The sequence below is a fragment of the Cynoglossus semilaevis genome, chromosome 10 (assembly GCF_000523025.1).
Source record: "Cynoglossus semilaevis isolate Cse_v1.0 chromosome 10, Cse_v1.0, whole genome shotgun sequence".
Lineage (NCBI taxonomy): Eukaryota > Metazoa > Chordata > Actinopteri > Pleuronectiformes > Cynoglossidae > Cynoglossus > Cynoglossus semilaevis.
This window is the reverse complement of record NC_024316.1, coordinates 10,629,941-10,650,184: the sequence shown is the minus strand read 5'-3', so window position 1 is coordinate 10,650,184 and position 20,244 is coordinate 10,629,941. Positions and strand designations below refer to the sequence as shown.

Genomic DNA, 20,244 nt, shown 5'->3' with positions numbered 1-20,244 from the left:
ACACAGTCATACAGCTACAACTGTATGGATTCCTAATTTCAGAAAAGTTGGAACACATCCTTAAAAATCAAATAAACAAGAATCATTGGTTTGAAAGGGCCCTGGGACATTTATATAAAAGATGAACTAAAAATAGTCTTATAGTGTTTTCTCACATCAACATCTTTTTTTTAATGAAAAAGATAATTGTTTTTACCATTCATGTAGGGATTTTAATTTTGAACTTTTACAGGTGTTTTCTCATCAAGGCAACATAGTTTTTAAGGAACTTTTTTTTTTTTTTTTGTGTTCCGTTTAATCGCTGGTGTTTGGCTGACTGGCCTGCAGTCCAGATTTGTCCTACGGAAGGGCGTTCAAATTTACATATAAAAATGTTTCTTTCATTTTGACAAAGTTCTGGTTAAAAGACATTAAAAATTACAGTTTTAGGTTGGCATCTTATTTTGAAAAACTGGTAGAAAGAAATCAATTTACATGACAAAACCCCAAACCTATGTGACAGTGTTACTTCTGTAACATTTATATTGAGTACAACTGACAAAACTCATCTCCAAAAACCCATCAAATATATGTTACAAACGAGAAAGTGGGCGATTTGCCGTAGCTCCCCTAAGGACCTCTCACACACCTCAGTAAACATACATACATGTGTAAACATGCGTGTGTTTACAGAAAAGAATATCTGTGTCACGGACAAACTCCGTGCCTTTACTCCTGTCAGAGCAAATTCAAGTTTTTACAGATTTTTTTTTTTTTTTGTAAATTGTCAAAACTCCTTCTCTGTGTGACTGGGCAGTGAGTTCTGCCCATGTTGGCAGAGTCTCACCAGGCCTTACAGTGGTATGCAGAGCCTTCCTCTGCACAGGACTATGAAAGCAATTGTGATTGTGATTCCATAGTCAGCAAAACGCTTGAATGGGCCTGAGCTAGCATGCGTAGGCACAGACAGACACACACACACTGTGTCCCCAATCTGGGACACTGTCTCTAATTTGAATCTCTCTCATCTTTTAAATCTGATACAAAGTGTGTCATCAGCTAATTACGGTAACATCACCAGCGTTCATGCTCTAAGCCAAAACTAAGAGAAAGTGTTTGTGTGTTTATTCAGGGCTTACATCACTAGAGAGTGATCAGTTAAGAGCAGCAGACTGAACACAGCTGAATGTGTTGAAACCCCATCCAGACGGTGCCATATTAAAAAAAATAATAAAACTGAGATAAGACATTCAAATGGACCACATGCTCCCCCTCCACTTATCTGCAGCAGAAGAGACCACCGGCTAACAAAGCTAGCTCCTCAATCATGTCCTATCTACACAGATATCAGTTGTTGGGAGGATATATGAGCTGGGTGGGGCCTGTGTGTATAAACACAGGGCCTACTCTCTCTCTCCCTCTGCACTCTGTATACTGTAGGCAGCAACTCAGCTCACCTCAGCAGCAGCAGCAGTCAGCGATGTTTGATTAGAGTATTCAAATAAAGGAGTAGACACAGTTCCCATTTCACAGAGCAAACCTAAAGTGTCACCCAAAACAGCCACGGTGCAATTACACCTGCACAAGATGCATCTGCACAATTTCACTGCCTTTCTGCTATACATTATGTACAAATATTGGTACAGCGAGCGTGAGTAATGTCTGCAGCGCAGCGACTGTCAGGCAGCAGAGTGCATTACCGAACAGTTTCATATTACCATCAGAGCACAAAGGTTTTTATAATGGCTTTATTTTCTGGGTAATAATTGAAGGAGAGTACTACAGTCATAAGAGACGGACACACACACACTCACACACACGTACATAAACACAGCGAAGCAAAGTGACCACTGAAATATTTAAGTGAACATCTCTGTGGTTATTTATAGAGGTTTACCGATCATCTCAGTTCACACTTGAAGAAGCGCTGCCTGTTTATTACAACTTTTTCTTTGTGCGTCTAACCTCACAGAAAACAGAACAAACTGAAGCTGCTTCATAAAAGAGAACTCCGGTCTGTTTTAACTCAGGGCTCTGCTGTTAATTCTCTGAACGTACTGTCATAGATGTGTGTAACAGGATATAAGTTGTAATATTTATTGCAAATGCAACACAATTTACAATGAAACCTAAGGTTGACGAGTGCTTAAATTAGCCTCTAAACATGCTTGAAATTTCCTACAAGTGCAAAGCAACATGAGCCATCTCCAAACATGGCACTGGCTTCTAATTAAGTAACTATTAGAAAACTGTAAAAAACAACACATTTAGCTAAATTTACTGTAAATACAACACTGTTGATGTCGCATTGCACTTGTAATAATATTTTGAGCATGTTTTTTTTCACTACTAGGCTGCATTCATGACCAACAGGACTCTGTTGGCTGTGTTGTGTAGTTTTCTCTTCTAATATTTTTCCAACGACAATGCTTTTCCACCTCTAACAACACAGCCCAGTGTTAGAAATCAGCATAAGGTCTTCTTTAAGGGCAAACTAAGTACATTTCTCTTTTTTTATTAACCACGAATGACACTGTTGATCCAAGGATTCCTCAGTAATTATCATCACATTGAATTAGCTGAAAAAACTGCACTACAGAAGCACTTGTGCAGACAAAATATTATGAATGGAGCAAGTTCCCAGCTCCAAATGTGACAAAGCCTGAAAGCATGACAGCCACACATGTTCCCTGGAAGTCACTTTAAATTGCTAATTACTCAAACTAGGCTAGTTTCTGCTCAAAGCATCCAGAATTAGCCAGGCACACAGAGGATAAGTTTGTAAATAAACAGGATATAAAAGCTTTAAAAAAAAAACCCACACAAACACATGTTCGTTTTATCCAGTTAAGGCTGCAAGACACTCCGATTAACACTGCTAATTTCACAGCTATAAAAGAAGAAATGTTCTCTGAGGCTGTAATTTGCTTCTTTGAAAACAAATAAAATCCTCGAAACTCTTCAGGGATGTGCAAAGTGGAACCTAAAAAAAATGATGTCTCTCTAGTGTACGATTAAAAAAAAAAAAAGAGAGACCAGTTTAAATTTAAAAGTAGCCAAGCCTGGCTGTCAGAGAGGATTAGCGGCAGGCAGATGTGGTGTGTACATACAAAACCTACATTACAAATCAGACTGCGCTTTAATGTCACCATCAATTCAGCACGCGTTTGAGGAGAGGAACTTGACCTCGTGCAGTGTGTTGTTAACAGGACACCAAATCATCCCCCATGGTCCTGGCCTCATTTGCATCTCCTGTGAAGGTAGTTAGTGTTTCACATGTGATGATAGTAAATTATACCTCCGCTTGTGGAAAGAACCCCAGGTAGAAGGAGTGGAGGCATTTCAATAATTCAAGTGAACACTTGTAATTTTGAGGAGGGCCACACTTTTGTCTACTTGACAGCGGCCGCTGTCACTTTCTCCCAATTGTGAAATCACTATGTTGTTGAATGTTTGGTGTCCTTCTGTCTGTATTTGTGCAGCGTGTCGATAATTTATGAGCATTTGGTTAAAGAGATGGAGGATAATCCTAATTTGTAAGAAGTCAAGATGACCAGTGACGGAGTAGACAGTTAGGTGACAGGTACACACCTGTCTAATCAATGAACATTTTTACATCCACCACATTTCACCACTTCACATGACAGCGATGTTTGTTGGTGCTTTTCTGTTGCCGTCTTTATATCTAGATGAGTTTCACAGTTAATTACTGGAAATTTCCATTCACTTACAGAGATGTTCCCATGCCCACACACTGAATGACAAATATCCCCAACTGATTTTCTATTATTGTTACTCTTTGTCATAACTGAAAAGCTTCATTTACTGGGAAACTTCAAATTGTTTTTTCTCTCTCTGAGGACTCTCATCTACAACAGCCGCAGCAGGTTGAAGTCCAGAGATGGTTGGCGTACAGCAGTCATGGTAGGAGACGACGACAACAGATGATTTAAAAATTTATTTAAAGATTACCGGTTAAATTGACACTTTAGGTCTTTTTCCTATATTTGCTCAAGGGGGGTGTTGTGTTTAAAGAAACTGACATCTAGTTTTTCCTACAATTTCAATTGACAAAAATTTCCCTGCATGCAACAACAATATTAACATTCTTATTTTACTTAGTGAAAAAATTTATGGAAATTCAAAACGCATTTAAAAAAAATCCTATGCACTTGCAATGGACTTGGTCGAAGTCCCAAGTCCAAGGCTGCGTGGTGTCACCGCTGACATGGAGGCAAAGAGTGATAGTTGTAGCAGGCAGAGACTCTGTGGTTTCTCGTTACAAAGTAATTAACAGTACATTATTGGCACACATCCATTTAATCGTCGAACTCCCCGTGGAAAAGCGTGTAAGCCATTAGAAACCGTTGGGAGGACGGTGAGGCTGACGGTGGAGCTGAGAGGAGAGTGGGGCAGTATGGATTCTATACAGCCCCTGGTATTCCACATCGGCTGGGACATTTAATGCCAGCCAGGGCAGAACACCACCTCACCAGGGGAAATAAGATAATGACCACCTTGGTTACGAGGGAAATATTTCGACCCTTTCATTTTCCTCCAAACAGTAAAACGGAAATATTGCATGTTTCAGTTTATAAAGTGGAAGCCAATTAAACACGCCGCCTGTTCCACAGTGAATTAACGCCACTTCATTGACTTTACTTGCTGACACATGACTTTTTTGTTTTGCTTTCTAAGTGTGCGTTTGGAGCAAGTGTGCGCATCCGAAGCACGGACACGGCTGTTATTGAGAGACAGGTGAGGCATAAAGCATTGGAAAGCGCCGGGCTGTACGGTATGCGATTTACCTTGTTCGTGTGATAATAGTCCAGCGAGCTCAGGCAACTTGGATCAGTCGGTAGAGAGCATGAACCCACATTTGCCGGGGGTGCAGGATAAAATCTCACGTCCATCTCAGGTTGGGCGAGACTGAAGGCATGAAATCACTTTCAGCGTCTTTGACTCAACTATTGTCTTGTCAGCAGCAAACACAGCAGAAAAAAAAAGTAGAAGACGGGAAAAGAGAAAACGAAGAAGAGAGGGGGAGTTCTACTTTGGCCACTCTTCTTCCCTCACATCCGTTCGCAGCCGAACTTCGGCAGCAACTCTGGTGATGCGCAGTCCTCAGTCACAGCTGCAGAGTGGGACCTTTCAGGGATACGCACGTGTTTGACAAAACTATTCCTCCTCGTTGCAAAACAAAACAATGAAGCACCAAACATCCAACTTCAATCCGCTGTTGTTGTTGTTTGTTTGTCTGGGGTTTTAACTGGTTTATAAATTGACAGCAGAGCTGCAGGACACGCGCACACAGCCCTCTGGTTCCTCCTCTGCTCTCAGGACTCCACACAGGCTTTGTTGTGGAGGCGCATATTCCTGCATTGGTTCCAGTACAGAAGTGCTTGGACTTCCCTCTGCCATGCGACCTCTGCCGATAATAAACGGGAAAGAGGAACGGGTGGAGAAGGGGGGAGGGGAGATTGGTGGCTGCCTTGGCAACCGCTCTCCTTTCTGCAACTGCGCGCTTCTGATTAGTTGGAAATGTAGTAGTGCGCACGGCTGTGCATTATAAAGCGCACTCTGCTCCATCAGGGCTTCATAAAGGATTCCATTTGGGTTATTGTACCAAGAAAGCACGGAGGGAATTTCACAGAATGTCTCTCTCTGTTACTCTACGCATGTCCTTTCCTTTTATTCTATTTTATTTTTTCAAACCTCCTCCATAGTGTCTCGACATGACCAAATACATCCTCTGTGTAAAACAGAGCATTTGGCTGAAGGCTGCTGTCATAAAGAGTTAAGGAGAAAAAATATATATCCCCAAGACAATGTAGGGCCCAGTGTTTTTAAGAGCATTTTACACACGTGTTCAGCATTTCTGAACACATCGGCTTTACTTAGGAAGTTTACATTTTCTTTGTATTTGGAAAAAAAGAAATTCCACAAAGGTCAAACTTATTAGCCTAGCCATCAATTGACTATTCTGGGGTCATATTCCAGTCCTCTTTGGCATACCTTTTATGCTCTTCTAAGAAACTCTAACACCACGGCTTCCAGCTTAAAACATTCACCTTGGCCTTCAGGTGTTAGTGCCTCAGTAATTTCTGAGGAACTGAGTATGCCTACAACTCATTTTTCTGTTCTTTGGGTTCTAGCTCTCTCCCTTTTTACCCAAACAAAGATGGAAGAGTTCTAGTTTAGTCTCCTTTATAAAACAAACAATGAATAAAGAATGTGTTTCTAGTAGATGTCATCTTTCCACGTTGGTCTCAGCATACTTTAACATGTATAAGTTTAGAGGTTTTAGGTTAACATAAACCTCAGTTCTACCTTCAATTCAAAAATGGTCTCATATATGAGAGGGTTTTTTTCAGTTCCTCATTTTATGGGTCAGTGCTTGAGAAGGATAATTACAATAGCGCGCCTAAATAAAACTGATGAGCAGTTAAATGTTGAGTTAAAAATACCTTGTTGTAGGAGAGCACTTGTGAAAAGCTCTAAAAATAACATTTTCATAAGAGAGCCTGATGAGTTCTTTCTCAGCCTCACTTTAAAGCGAACAAATGTCAATTTTACTTAAGCAGTCCTTTTTGATTTTGGCAATGCTTGATTTCTTTTTTTTTTTTAAATCACCTTTAATTAAAGCTGCTCCAAATCCAAGTTCATCGAACTCATATTAATCTCATGTAACAGCACACGACAGCACAGTCCAAACAATGAGCACATTGAAAATTGTGTCTGTACACACTGGCGGTGGACCATACGAGGAGGGTTTAATCTTGTGTTGCCATACAGTTGCAAATGTGTGTGGGGAGAAGCGGCGGCAGTGAGGGCTGCTTCTGACAGCTCACTGAATGTGATGGATAGCACACCCTTGCCCTGTGATGTGCATGCACATTTGATGTTGAAATGGCCTATCCATGGGACCATTGTCTTTCAATCATGTCAAGGCAAAGTACAGAACAGAGCACATTTTCTGCTGCTTGCCGTTATTACTTTGCCACAGTTTAGAGCACAGCTCTTCCCTGGGCCTGCTCAGAAATCTTCTTTACTCTCTCGACGCTCGTCTGCGTAGAGATACCTAAATAAAACTACTTTTTTTTTCTTTCTGCGATGTGCGGCCGCTACAACATTGATAACACAGCATTCCAATCCCTCCTTAACAAATTTGCAGACAGGCTTTCATTAGTTGGAGCTAAACGTGAATAGAGCAAATGCGAGGACGCTCACAGGAAACCATTGTTTTTACCCAAACTCTGACAGCGGCGTCTGCCCACTACTGCAGGTCCTGTGTACCTAACCTTCACAAATTTAAATAGCTGGTCATTATTGCAGCAGGTCTATTATGTTACAGTGCAGCCTCCTTACAGTGTAGGCCTTCACTGGTGGGCACGTCCTACCACCCTCCCTCCTCACCCCCCCAACCTCCCGAACAGCTCACTGAGAGTTAACCACATGGCTCAGTGCCATGGCTTCATGGGAATGGAATGTGGAGTGCTGTGTGTGCAGGGCTCTTTTCCCAGCATCCCTCACTGCCCAGGCGCATGCTAATGATCAGTATTATTGAAGCACAATTGATGGGCTAGCAACCAAACAAGAGAAACTAATTACTACTAAGGCTTTATTGTCCTTTAATTATGGAAGCTCTATGGCAATTAGCATGGCACAAAGATGCAGCCCTACTTTAATCTCAAATAAAAATGTGATGCAGATGAAAAAAAAGAAAGAAAAAGGAGTGGAAGATGAATCTTGTGTAAGATAATTTGGCTTTAGGTTTGTTCGGCAGAAATGAAGGCTGATTTGTGCAAAGTGTGGGAGGACAAAAGAAACTACTGAGGGCTCTGTTGATTCAAACGGAAAATTATCTCAAAACAAAATTGGCAAATGGTATTACTCTGACCTTGGATGCCTAAAATAAGAGAAGCAAATGCAGAACAATTTCTTCCTCCAGAAACATAACGGAAAACACTTTTCACACCGTCCTTTTATGTCATTTAAATAAACCGATGCGGTAAAAAAAAAAAAAAAATCTTGTGGAGGTTTCACAAATAGTTTTACACCCACACCAGGTTTATTTCACATTGTAGGACAAACTGAGCTGAGCAGCTAGACAGGAAATGAAAGCTGCTCTTAAGAAAGTAAAAAGAACATTTCATGCTCACATGTCCTTTGCTGATTAAACGACGAAGGCTACTTTCTGAGGTCACAGGCAGAAAAGTCTTTATTTGCAGCTTGATTAAACATTTACTGTTTACCTCTATTCCACTTCAAATGTTTCAGAGTTTTAAAAGCACGGTGACCTTTTCAAGCATCATTTGTCCTGATTCATGGCTTGTACATTATTAAAGGTGCTTCAAAACGAACATGCATCGTACAGTGGATATGCTGCACATGCTCTCTGTGCTCGTGAAGACCTGTATTAAATCAAAGAGCAAAGCTAACATATTTGACTTTGCTTGCAAAAGCAAAATTAATTCATAAAAAACCAACAATACAGCACTAAGAATGACAGGCTAACACACCAGGAGTACAATATACTGATCAACCCAGAGGTTCCCATAGAATGGGATGGGGCAGTAAGACCAATACAGTCCTCTTTTAGGACCTGGTTAGGTATTAAAAATATAACATGATAACATTGTTCCAAAAAACAAGAACTTAGTTTCAACTGAAAAAGACCATTGAAAACAGAGCAGAAGGAGGCATATCATCAGCTTGCAAAAGGAAATGTTATTGATTATTATCGATTTATCTGAGATGGACAGTGTGATCACTTTTAAATAACTGTTAAATAATGTTTAGCAATAAATGTATAACATTTTGCAATCATGCTTTTGACATTTTCAAGGTAACTTACGTTATTTCTGCCTGGCAGCGGGTTTTAAGACAGAAAATGTGTTCCAGACATTTAAAAGTAATTAATTTTAAAATGACTTTCTTTAATCTCTTCAATGTGAGAAAGCTGTGATTCAATCAGTCAAATTTATTTTTTAGATTTCCAGTCTCTCACTGCCAGCAGCTGCAGTTTGGATTTTATAAACTATTTATTTTAGAATACTTGTAAAACATTTTGGCTCTACCTGTGCAGTATGATGTTGCCTTTGTGGAGGTTGGTACGATATAAAATCCTTTAATATATAGGCAGAATAAATGTGTAAATAGGTGACTAATTTGAGTAAGGAACAATTCAGTATTTTTATTTGGAAATAAGTTGTTATTATAAAATTAAATGAAATAAAAACATTTAGACTCATGAAACGTCTACTAATTGACAGAAATGCAACCTACTTTTACTATTTAGCATTTGTTAATTTGATCTGTTCACGCAAGCTGTAAACAACCCGTCATATTATGTTTAATGACTGTAATCCCTTAATATATTTCCTTATTTTCACCACAAATGATTAGTCTGTCTTTCACCCCCGTGGCCCTTTAAACAACCTGACAAAGACTGAGTTTCACAGCCTTTTAAAGGCTGCACACTGGCGTACAGAGAAGGATTTAATGTCACTGTTATAATGTGTTCCTGTGAGTTATGTTTATCTGCGTTCCTCTGGTGCACCTGTGCCCATCTGTTCCAGGAATAATGAGCCGCACACTAAATAAGCACTAAATGGAGGAAACCTAGAAAATGTTCGGACCTATTTTTTCATACGGAGAGGAGATAAATATTGCAGATTGCTCATTTTATGTTTTTTTTTTGTTTGTTTTTTTAATAATTCATATTTTAAGGTTTTCTTGCAAAAGCAGTAATCTATAAACAAAGGTAGAAGAAGAAAAATAGTCAGTCGTGGTACAGTTGGTGGACCTTTGACCCCAGTGCCAGGTTGTACTGACCGGCAGCGTGTGGTAGGTGTCAGCACTGCTCCTGGACCTCAAACAGCAGTAAAGATAATGTTTCTAGGATTATTCGTTTATGGTGAGAGCTGTAACTTCCCGGCTGTCCCCAACGTCATTACACACTGGGATACAGTATGGAAACCAGAGCCCTACTTTCACTCTGTCCACTGTCCTGTTTAATAGACAGTGATCCCATGAAGACCTTGCCGTAGCTCAGCACACAAGGAGGTCGTGACCTAGTTTCCCCAGGGGTCAGCTCCTATACTCTGCTGCAGCATTGTAAGCCTTTGATATCTGAAGCACTGGAAGATTATGTCTGCGTCATGTGTGTGTATTTATTTAGCACATATAAGAATGATGCTGACCTACTAACATAATGTGTAATACTGCTTTCAATAAAGCTGATAAACTAACTTAAAAAATACAGTTCAAATAAAAACCTGTACTAAATAACGTTAACCACTATTTAACGGGACAAATGATAAAGAAAAAATATGTTAAGGGTTTTAATTTGATGACAAATATAAAAAAATATATATTTTAAAAGAATAAAAAAATGCCTACAAGACAGACAAAAATGGGACCAAAGTGACCAGGACAAACAAGATCAGGTCTGAACAGATCAGAGGGACAGATGAGGTGGAGCGGTTTGGAGATAAAGTCAGAGAGGTGAGGTTCAGATGGATTGTGAATATATAGTGAATACAACAGTCAAAGGATGTTAGAGATGGAGATTTGTGGATGTTGTTAAAGAGGACATGGAGTCAGAGGAGACATAGGTAACAGTAATGCCTGTGAAAGTACAACTGATGTTGAGGCTTAAATTGGACTTTCAGACACAAAGGCTTAGAACCAGTACCGAGCCAGGTACTCCTTTCAAATCCTTGTGCTGATTCAACGACCTTATACGACAGTTTTTCACCACAAACATCTGCTGACCGGTCAGTCAGTGCTGCAGTCTCACTGCCCCCGTGAGTAGGTTATTTAAGTAGGTCAACGATGTCAGCAGTCTGGAGGAATTTAAACATCAGGGACAGAGACCAGAGCAGGACTTACTGTACCACTTGTTTTTGTGAAATATATTACAGTAATTCTAATGAGACACCTGAAGACGCGCCTCAGCGCTGAATAAACTAATGTCTGCTGTCGGTTTAGTGTCCCAAGCAACAGATGAGTCACTTTTTTGTTGAGCCTTATTTAACCAACACTGTTCATTTGTAAACATGGAAACAGTGCTGCTCAGTTGAGGTGACACTTAATTGAATGGAAAGTAGGAGACAGTGTTTTAGGGCTTTTTTATTCCTATTATTTAAATGTGCTGTTGGTGTAAAAAAACAAAATCTGCTCACTTCCTGTTCAGTCGCCTGTGCAGACAATTTGATTTTATTTATCTTTAACTCTTAACATCATTTGATTTGATCCTCAGTCTTATTGATATATGGTCTAAGACTTTTAATCTAAAACAGATTTTTGTTCTTCTTTTGTTGTTTAGATTTTTTTGTTCTTCCTTTAAAACAGAGGAAGTTTGAACTGGCATTTTTGTGCTCAGTGCCTTCATTGTGGTTTGGGTCGAACTCTTACCCAAACATCACACATCACACACCTAACACCCACAGACCTGTGTCATCCATGAAACACAACCTTCCAGTTTGTTGCTATTAATTAAAACTTACACCACAGAAATAACCCTGAAAATATCCACCATGATAAGACAGCAAACATTTGCAAACCTGCAAGAATTAGCATCACATGCCAAAATGGTCCAGTATAATTATTACTACTAATCATAATTAAGACAATAAATAAGTAAAAACTCTAAATTTCTTTCTCCATCATTGGAACAAAAAGTCAGTTACATCCCCAACATACGTTACAAGTTTTACTTTCATGCCGCACTTTTAAAAGTGTAACTAACTTTGTGGAGAGCACTTGAGTACATGCTGTAGATAAATTGAACTTCGTAGATGAATGTCGTTGAACAACAGTGGGCCTGTGAATACGTAATGCTGCCGAGGCAGAAGAAACCTGGCGTTGTTTTTGTGACTGACACTGAGTCCTCTGTGTGTCATCTAACCACAGGCCTTACACGCAGCGACTCTTGATGCTGCTAAAGACATGTGTAAACCTTTCCCCTCTGCGTGAAGCTCTGTGGGAAGACAGAGACGCTCAGTGAAAAGAAGACTTGTCAGTCTGACCACGTTCCATTTAGCACTTCATTTCAAGGAAATCCACGAGTCTCCTCTAATTGCCTATAGGGTTTGGGCTGTGCTGTGAGGAAGGATGTATCACAGTCTCTTTTCATATCATTAAAAAGGCCAAGCTCCGGACGCAGAGCTAATGTCAAGTGAGTTAAAGTTTCCGTTTTTGCGACCTTGTTCAAGGATTGGAGTGGGCTGTTTAGATTGCCACCCGTTTGTACAATATGAACAAGTCCGTGCATTTTCATCTGTTTGTTTTTTTTTTTGCAGCTTTATTTGTTCCATTTCAGACACATTTTTTCTCCATCTATAAGTCACTTATGTGCATGCTATTTTTCCAACCCCATGTAGACAACAGGACCTCTTCTTTTCAATGAAACACATTATTTGTTAGTGAAAATTGCATTTCAAGTGAAGGAGTAATTCCCACATAGAAAATTCAAGCAATCAGAGCTCCTTTCAGAGGAGCAATTAGGATTCTTTCTGAGTAGTTGAAATTATGGCTGTTTTATCGAATGTAAAAAAAATGAAATAAAATGATGCTAATTCCAATATAGCGTGTGCGACCTAACAGCTATAACAACTTTTAAATGTGTTCTATCCCCCCTTTGATTGCACATTAATGAAATGCAGTTGGCCACAAGTCAAAAATGTACATTATTTACTGTTCTCTTCGCGAGCTGCTAACCTTCACAGCCACCCGTTACAGGGAACCAAAAGTCCTCTGTTTATGCAGATCAGAAGACGTGATCTCACAATTACTCTCTGTGTAAAAATCCTTCTATTTTTGTGCAGATGAAAACATGCAAATTCTTGGTAATCCCAATCATGCACGCTGGTGAAACAATACCCCCCCCCCCCCATGTTACATCCACTGATTAAATGAAGCATACTTGGATCTTTATCTGGGCTGAAGGATGATTTCTACACTGGCCTATAAGAACAGTCCTGTCCAGTGCGTCGTAGTAAGAGGATAAACACAAAACATTAGAAACGTCACGTGTGTTCGTACGGCCCTTAAATCTTTTGATCGCTGAAAATCTATGTACTTGCATTATATGTACTTGAACATAATATATGTACTGTATATATAGAGTATATACATATATGTATATAAATACAAATACATACATATATTTATAATTATACATTACATACATATATATATATATATATATACATATACTCAGGACCGAAAAATAATTCTTTTTTTTATTATTCCATAAATAAACCAGTCCACGGTTCTTTTGTTATATACGATCTAGGTTAACATTGTTATTACCTCACTAAATGTCAAAAAGCAGTCAAAATGACCACCTTGGAGTTTCGAGTGTCTAGGTTTTATTTTAAGCCAGAGACAGCCACAGACAGTGGTTAAACCAACTATTCATATAAATACTAGTTTACAGTAAGTAAGTACTGCCACTGTCATACATGTCAAATCTGCAACATGTCATTTAGTCCTGGGATTAATCAATGTTTAAAAACGCTACAAAACAAACCCTAACTAGAACTACAGACGGAAGGAACAACAACAATCAACTTGGAAAGTGTCTTTAGTTGGAAAGAATAATGATCACAATTGAAAAATGATTCTCAGTAAAAAAAAAAAAAAAAAAAAAAAAGTATATAATAGGCAAAAGAGCAGATTTACGACTTAAATTAAAGAAACGATAGAAATCTGACCTTGTCTGGCAGGTAATTGTTACAGACACAAGTCGGTGTGAACAAACCACGGGTTCCTACATTCCTGTTGGCTTTTCAGCCTGACTTTAAAAAAGGAACAAATCATACTATTATCTCACTGCACAAGTGGATTCATGTGGTGAGAAATGTCTATGATGCAGCGTCAGTGTCGCTGTTCCATATCGTTGGATTGAAGGTTCAGTTTCATTGTCATTGTCTGCTATTTTATGCATGATGCTGTGATTGTCCCTTGACCTTTAACCCTTAAATGTGATCAGTCACATGCGCCTCCACACTATCCACCTGTAACGTCAGTTACTGTAGTTCTGTTTGCCTCCTCTGAGTTATAGTCCAAAGATACAGCACTCAGTATGAAGTAAAGTAATAATGTTTGATCAAACACACAAATAAATGACGGTTCAATAGTTATGTAGAATATTATAGCACATGTTTTTTTAATTCATTTTACAGAAATTAGTGGAATATTAAAAATGGCTGTTAATACGAGACAATACTGAGGGATGCCAGTGCAGTGGTTCCAAAAGGGGGGGCTAGCCCCTTCCAGAGGTACACAAAGCTGTAGCTTTAATTTATATTTTTATTATTTTTAATAAGATTGACAGTGAGAAAATTAAATATAAGGTTTTGTTTGGGTTTAGAGGGTTATGAGAATAGTTTACACACAGGGGGCGCCGCAGATGAAGTTTGGGAACAACGGTGCTAGGGTTTATGTTTGACTGACAACTTCAGCTCCATGCAGCTGGATCAGGTGTTTGTCGTACTGTGACTCATAGAAGGTCAGAGGAAAACTTAAATATTTACACTATAATTTTCCATCCATCCATCCATCTTCATCTGCTTATCCGTTACCGGGTCGCGGGGGCAGCAGTCACCACCCAAATCTCATTGCACCATACCAACCCCCCAAACCTTCCTGTGGGTGGTGAGTCCACTGGAAGGTACCAACCGCCCTAACCGGGATTCGAACTTGCCCAGGAAGTGACACCAATGACAGAGACATTGCCTCTGGGCCAAAGTGCCACACTATAATTCTATTTCTAGTTACTAAGCTGCATGTTTTTGACAGGTGGGTTTCAAACTGACTCATCAAACTTCACAATAAGTATTTTTTATAGAAACATTTAAAAAATGCCATTATACCTCATATTACACAGCCATCATTTACAATTATCCATCCATCTGCGTCCGCTAATCAATTACTGGGTCACAGGGCCAGCAGTTTCCACGACCGCCACCCAAATCACACTGCACCGTACCAACCCCCCTGGACCGTCCTGTGGGTGGTGAGTCCACTGGAAGGTACCAACTGCTCTAACCGTGATTCGATCTTGCCCAGGAGGTGAACCCTGGGGTTCCACACCAATGACAGAGACATCTCCTCTGGGCCAAAGCGCCACATTTACAATTATAATATTAAATTGAACAAAATGAACAAAAATGACTTTTTTCAGCAGTGTATGTTTTCTTGAGAGTCTTCATGGTCTCACTCCATTTGTAACAGTAAACATCCAGTTTAGATTTGAAGAGGACAGACCTACTGCATCTCATACACTGTACAGACACACAGGCTTCATTGTTGGACAATAGAAAGCAGGGCTGAGAAAATAGTTTCTCATCAAATCCCTCGAGAGATTGGAGATTAGAGTTTTATCGACGCAACCGAACAAGATGAGTATTTTTCTCCCTGAGATGTGGAGAGTGCAGCTGAAGTGGACGCATTGTACGGTCGCTGGCGTTGGTTGGACATGGCTGCTCGCATGAATAAAATATGGGAGTTGAACATGGTGTTCGACACTCTTTGGGTACAACAATATCCTTTTAAGAGTAATTCCACTTAGGATGAGTTATCACTCACTCATTCACTCACCTATTCACTGACACACACACACACACACACACACAGTCTGTGGGACAGCCACCTCACTCTTTCTGTCTCTTGTACAGACAGAAACAAACACATTTTCAGGGGTGAGAGAATGCAACATTGCCATTACCAGTAAACACAGAGGACGGGCTAAGAGAGGGAAGAGAGAGAGAGAGAGCGAGAGAGAGAGGGGCGGGGGGAGAGAAGGCGATGGGATAAAATCCATCAGATTTGATGGCATGGTGATGTAGATAATGTTTTCTCTTTTCAGCTTAGAGACAGGAAGGCAGAACACGAGCACTTTCACTCTGCTGTGAATGAAAGGGAGCAGGCTTTACAGAGTTTGTGTTTCCAACATGTTTCTTTGTACACTAGCATCCATGACAGAATTACTGCACATACACTTAATCCAGCTATAGCTGAGGAGATGGTCCTGTATGGTAACTAAGGGGAGGAGGAGGTGGGTTGGGGGGGGGCATAATTAACCAGTTTCTCATCTGTTTGCACAAATACGGCTGAAAAGCCTCCTCAGAAAAAGTGCTGGGTGCTACGGTAATTTGCTGCACAGAAACATTGGAAAACAAGTGCGCTGAGGAAATGGAGATGGTTTTTAAGGTCTGAAAGCCACAGCTGCTTGGCAGGCAGGAGCCAGCTCCTTTGTCTTTTATCTTCTTCTGTAATGTGCACAGGTGCTGCTTAATTCAATTGCAGAACGTTGCCATGGTTTTACATTAATATATTTCCATGTTACCATTACGACTGTTGTCATGGAGATGATAGGACCTATTTGAACTGAAAGCAGAGATGGTTTTATGGGGGTATTGCTCTCTCTCTCTCTCTCCTCTCTCTCTCCTGTCTCTCTCCCTTTCTCTCTCCCCCCTCTCTCCCCCATCCCTCCCCCCTCTCTCTTTCATTTGGTTGCTCCATGTCAAGTCACATGGCATGCAGCTAGATTTAAAGCTTGACTTCACCCCCCACCCTTTTTATTTTCCCCGTTCTAACTCAGTATCTCTGAAACAGAAAATACAATTCAGCCATACTCTGCAGCAACAACAACAACAACAAAAAAATCTTTATTTTTGAAGTAAATTCCAAGTGCCCCCACTAATTAGGAGCATAGCATTGCTGAACAAATGTGGCCTTATATGGAAGGTTGCATTTTACCCTGTAGACGGGAACAACTCATTCAATTAAACTCAAAATAATCCCAACACCAAAGTATATCGTCAATGAAAATATACATTATCTGCACAGACATGAATTGTAAGGTTACAGAACTTGAAAACCCTTGAAGAAACCTTGACTGTTGACGTTCCCAAACTTTTCCAACCTTTTTGCATATCAACAAATTCACAGCCAACCAAACCCGCTCTTCTCAATGAACAAAAGAAATTAAATCAAATCAGTGGATCAGTTTTCCAACCAAGAGACAAATAAAGAAAATACTGAAATTAAATTGAAATCCTTGGACACCAGTACTCCCAACCCCCAGATGGGAACTTTACCCCAGTTTGGAAACCACTGACCTAGATAACACAAAAATAATATCATTGTTCAATGACACAGGATATAAGAAGGAACTCATTGAACACAAAGAACACCATCCTCCAACGTCCTCCACTTACGTCAGATTTATGCAGTAAGTCGGAACTCACATACTGTACATAAGAACTGTTGTCACTCACCCATGCTAACACAGTGCTAACGTCATAATCTAGGACATAAAAACATCAGAAGAGTCTGACTTTCACTGAGGAGCCACACGATCCAACACGAATGACAGAAACGGAATGTGGTACAATCCATATCTTATAACCGTGTAAACCAAGCTGTATTCTGCACATAGCGCTGCGTGATGACATATTCGTTTGCTAGCAGCTAACAATGAGGATATGGGGGTTAGTAATTTGACCAGGTATAAGAACAGGGCTCTTATATAATCCAAAGGCGCTCCTCCCTGCGTGTACCTGTACTAGTATGCACAGACTGAACATATTGTACACAGTACTCATTCAAACATGTTACGCAGTACACAGAACATGTTCCCGATGACTATTTCCATTACCGACAAACCCACAGTGATTGACTGTCTTTTGACTCCCAGGAGAACTGTGCTTGCAGAGGAAATTGCACGAACTAATCAGGTACAGAAATGTGGAGGCTCCACTGGAAATGGAATTTGTTAAAAATCAAAACAACTATGTAAACTGCAGAGATTTTTTTTAACATAGCCCATGCTACGAACATCTAATCGAGACTGGGTTATTCCAATTAAAGTAATTGCACACTTTCATAAAATCAATACTGCTCCCTGGTACCATAATTGCTTCTTTCAATCAATTTGATGCATTTTCTAGAACAAAAGGCAAAGCAGGGGTATTCAATTTACTCAAGCATGCCAAAGTTGATGGAATGCTTGTATTGGCTATTAAAGCATTGGTTGTTTTCTTCTTCTTCTTCTTCTTCTTAAGGATGCCTCTGGAATATCTTCAGAGGCAAGTTCAAAGTCACCTTGTTATCTCTGGATTTTGCCTTCAAACCACTGTAACTCATTATATCAGCGGGCACAGGGCTAGGAGTGCATTAGTACTCGCTGGAATTAGTTGCAAAATGTATCACAATGCACTGCTGATGTTGTCAAAATCAAGCATGGGTTTCCCGCTAATGAATGGGTTTGTATAAGTACAAGCACGTACACACGAATGCAAACACGTCGGTTGAAGGTCCAAACAAATAGAGAAAGAGAAAAATAAGAGGAGGAATCTTTCCAATGCATCAGAAAGGGTGAGGAAATTGGGCTACACTGACAGCTTTGATCCTTCAGCAGACCATGATGTAGAGCAAAATCCAATGTGTCCTACTTTTCTCTGCATTAACTGAGACCGAAACTCTTTTTTTTTCTTCGGGAATTTTTACATGTGCAGAATTTCAGTTGACTCTTCTCATGCTACTGTTGGGGAACGAAACCAGAAATAGGTCTATTGCTTTCTCTCATGTTTACACACACATCCATCAGACTTTACAGACACATAAAGGGAAAACTCGTGTTTAAGCCATAAAGATTTTTTTATATTTTTGGTATTTCTGATTTTCTTTTAGGGGATAATGAAAAATGCCTGATATAAAACTCCACACTTGCTGCAAAGCACCAAGCTTTATGCTATTCTTATACAAACACAAAGTGACAAGATGGTTATTCTCCCTGCGCCCTGACAGTTCATTCCAGACTAGGAAAAATGTCAAAAATGTTTAGTCACGGCTGAGTGGACTTAATTACCGTCCTCTGGGCTGCCACAGAACTCAGTGCCACTAATGGTCCCGAGCTGCAGATAAAATTCCATTTACAAGAATGTTGCACAAGATCAGATTTGGCCCAAATGAAATATTTACTTTAATGTCATTAAAGTGACGATGGTCATCACCAATTTCAGCTCCGTACTGTAGGAGGAGATATTAAGATCTTAAAACAATCGTCGTTGGCCTTTAAGATCTAGATGAGACGTAATAAACTTTTTAGTTTAAATGATAATGAGTCTGGTGTAATTTAAATGTTTGGATAAATAAAAACCTAAGCACTTTAGCTTATTATCTCATGGTTAAGGTGAGTGCTAATGAAAATATTGTTTTGATTTTTGGCTCTGTAAAATCTTCTGTGCTTCTGAAAAACAATAATCTAGTGTATAGACATATTTTGCCTAGAATTGTGATCTTATTCTAGCAGCATTATAACTTAGATTACACATAAATCTAGCAGTTTAAATGTCTGTCAAATGATTTTTTTTGCATGCCAAAAAAAAAAACTGCGTTCAGGAAAAAAGCTCTGCATAATAAAAAATCCTGCTAAAACATACACAAACACATTTAGTGTGTGAACCGGAGCTGCGATGTTGTGCCTCTGCCACCCTGCCCGTCCTTCACATCCATCATATGAAAATGAGTTTATATGCATCACTGCTACTGTAATGGTCTTAAGAGGCTGAGGGAGAGGCTCGACTAACATACGGAGACAGCACAATGAAGAAGAGCCCACTGACATTAATGAAAATGTATACCATTTAAAACTTGTAGAAGCAACGGCGTAGATGTAGATGGAGCATTACTTATTAATAGTAAATGGGCTAAGTGACGGGCTGTTGATGGTGGTTGTTGTTGTTTCCTTACCTTGTCTTTTACGCTCGAAGTTCGCTCTCTTTGTCCGCCGTGTTTTCCTGTGGATAAAACAGATGCCTTATTAGATTATGTAACGTTGCTTTTGTGCTGCTTGCTTTGTGTAGAAGTACAGATAGCAATTACTTATGTCTCCTACATACACTGTAAATAGAAAATGGTTGCAAATGGCTACCTTGTACAGTTCAGGATAATAAAATAAATACAAAATTTTAAAAATGAATTCAAAAATCTGAACAAAGAGGCTTTTTCTCACTCAGTCATAATTTCAATAAACATTCTTGAAGTGTCTCAATAACCAGTCCCAGGTTTGTTTTAAAGGACAAAAAAAGTCAGTTATTGAAATTCTGATCCCGTTTAGAGGAAACGATAAGATAAAGCACAATGACAGAACATTTCCTGCTATTCTTGCATAAGTGAACCTCCTGTATGGGTTATTCATACTGTATACTGGATGGAAGTGTCCACTCATGTATCAGTCCTCATGCT

At 39.6% G+C, this 20,244-nt stretch overlaps 1 protein-coding gene across 3 annotated transcripts in view; it reads right to left on the bottom strand.

Annotated features, from left to right (window-relative positions):
* The window catches only part of LOC103384975 (TOX high mobility group box family member 2-like), a 95,341-nt gene extending 75,551 nt beyond the window's left edge, over positions 1-19,790 (bottom strand). The window contains exon 1 of one of the 3 annotated variants that reach the window (XM_025059077.1): positions 19,750-19,790. Coding sequence is in view for 2 of the 3 variants with exons in the window: in XM_008318706.3 (XP_008316928.1) it covers positions 4,788-4,892 (105 nt within the window). In the remaining variant the exon portion in view is untranslated. Of the gene's footprint in view, positions 1-4,787; positions 5,714-19,749 lie in introns of those variants that run through there. The other 2 variants (XM_008318706.3, XM_025059076.1) reach the window with 2 other exon arrangements.
* Positions 19,791-20,244: the final 454 nt, after the last annotated feature.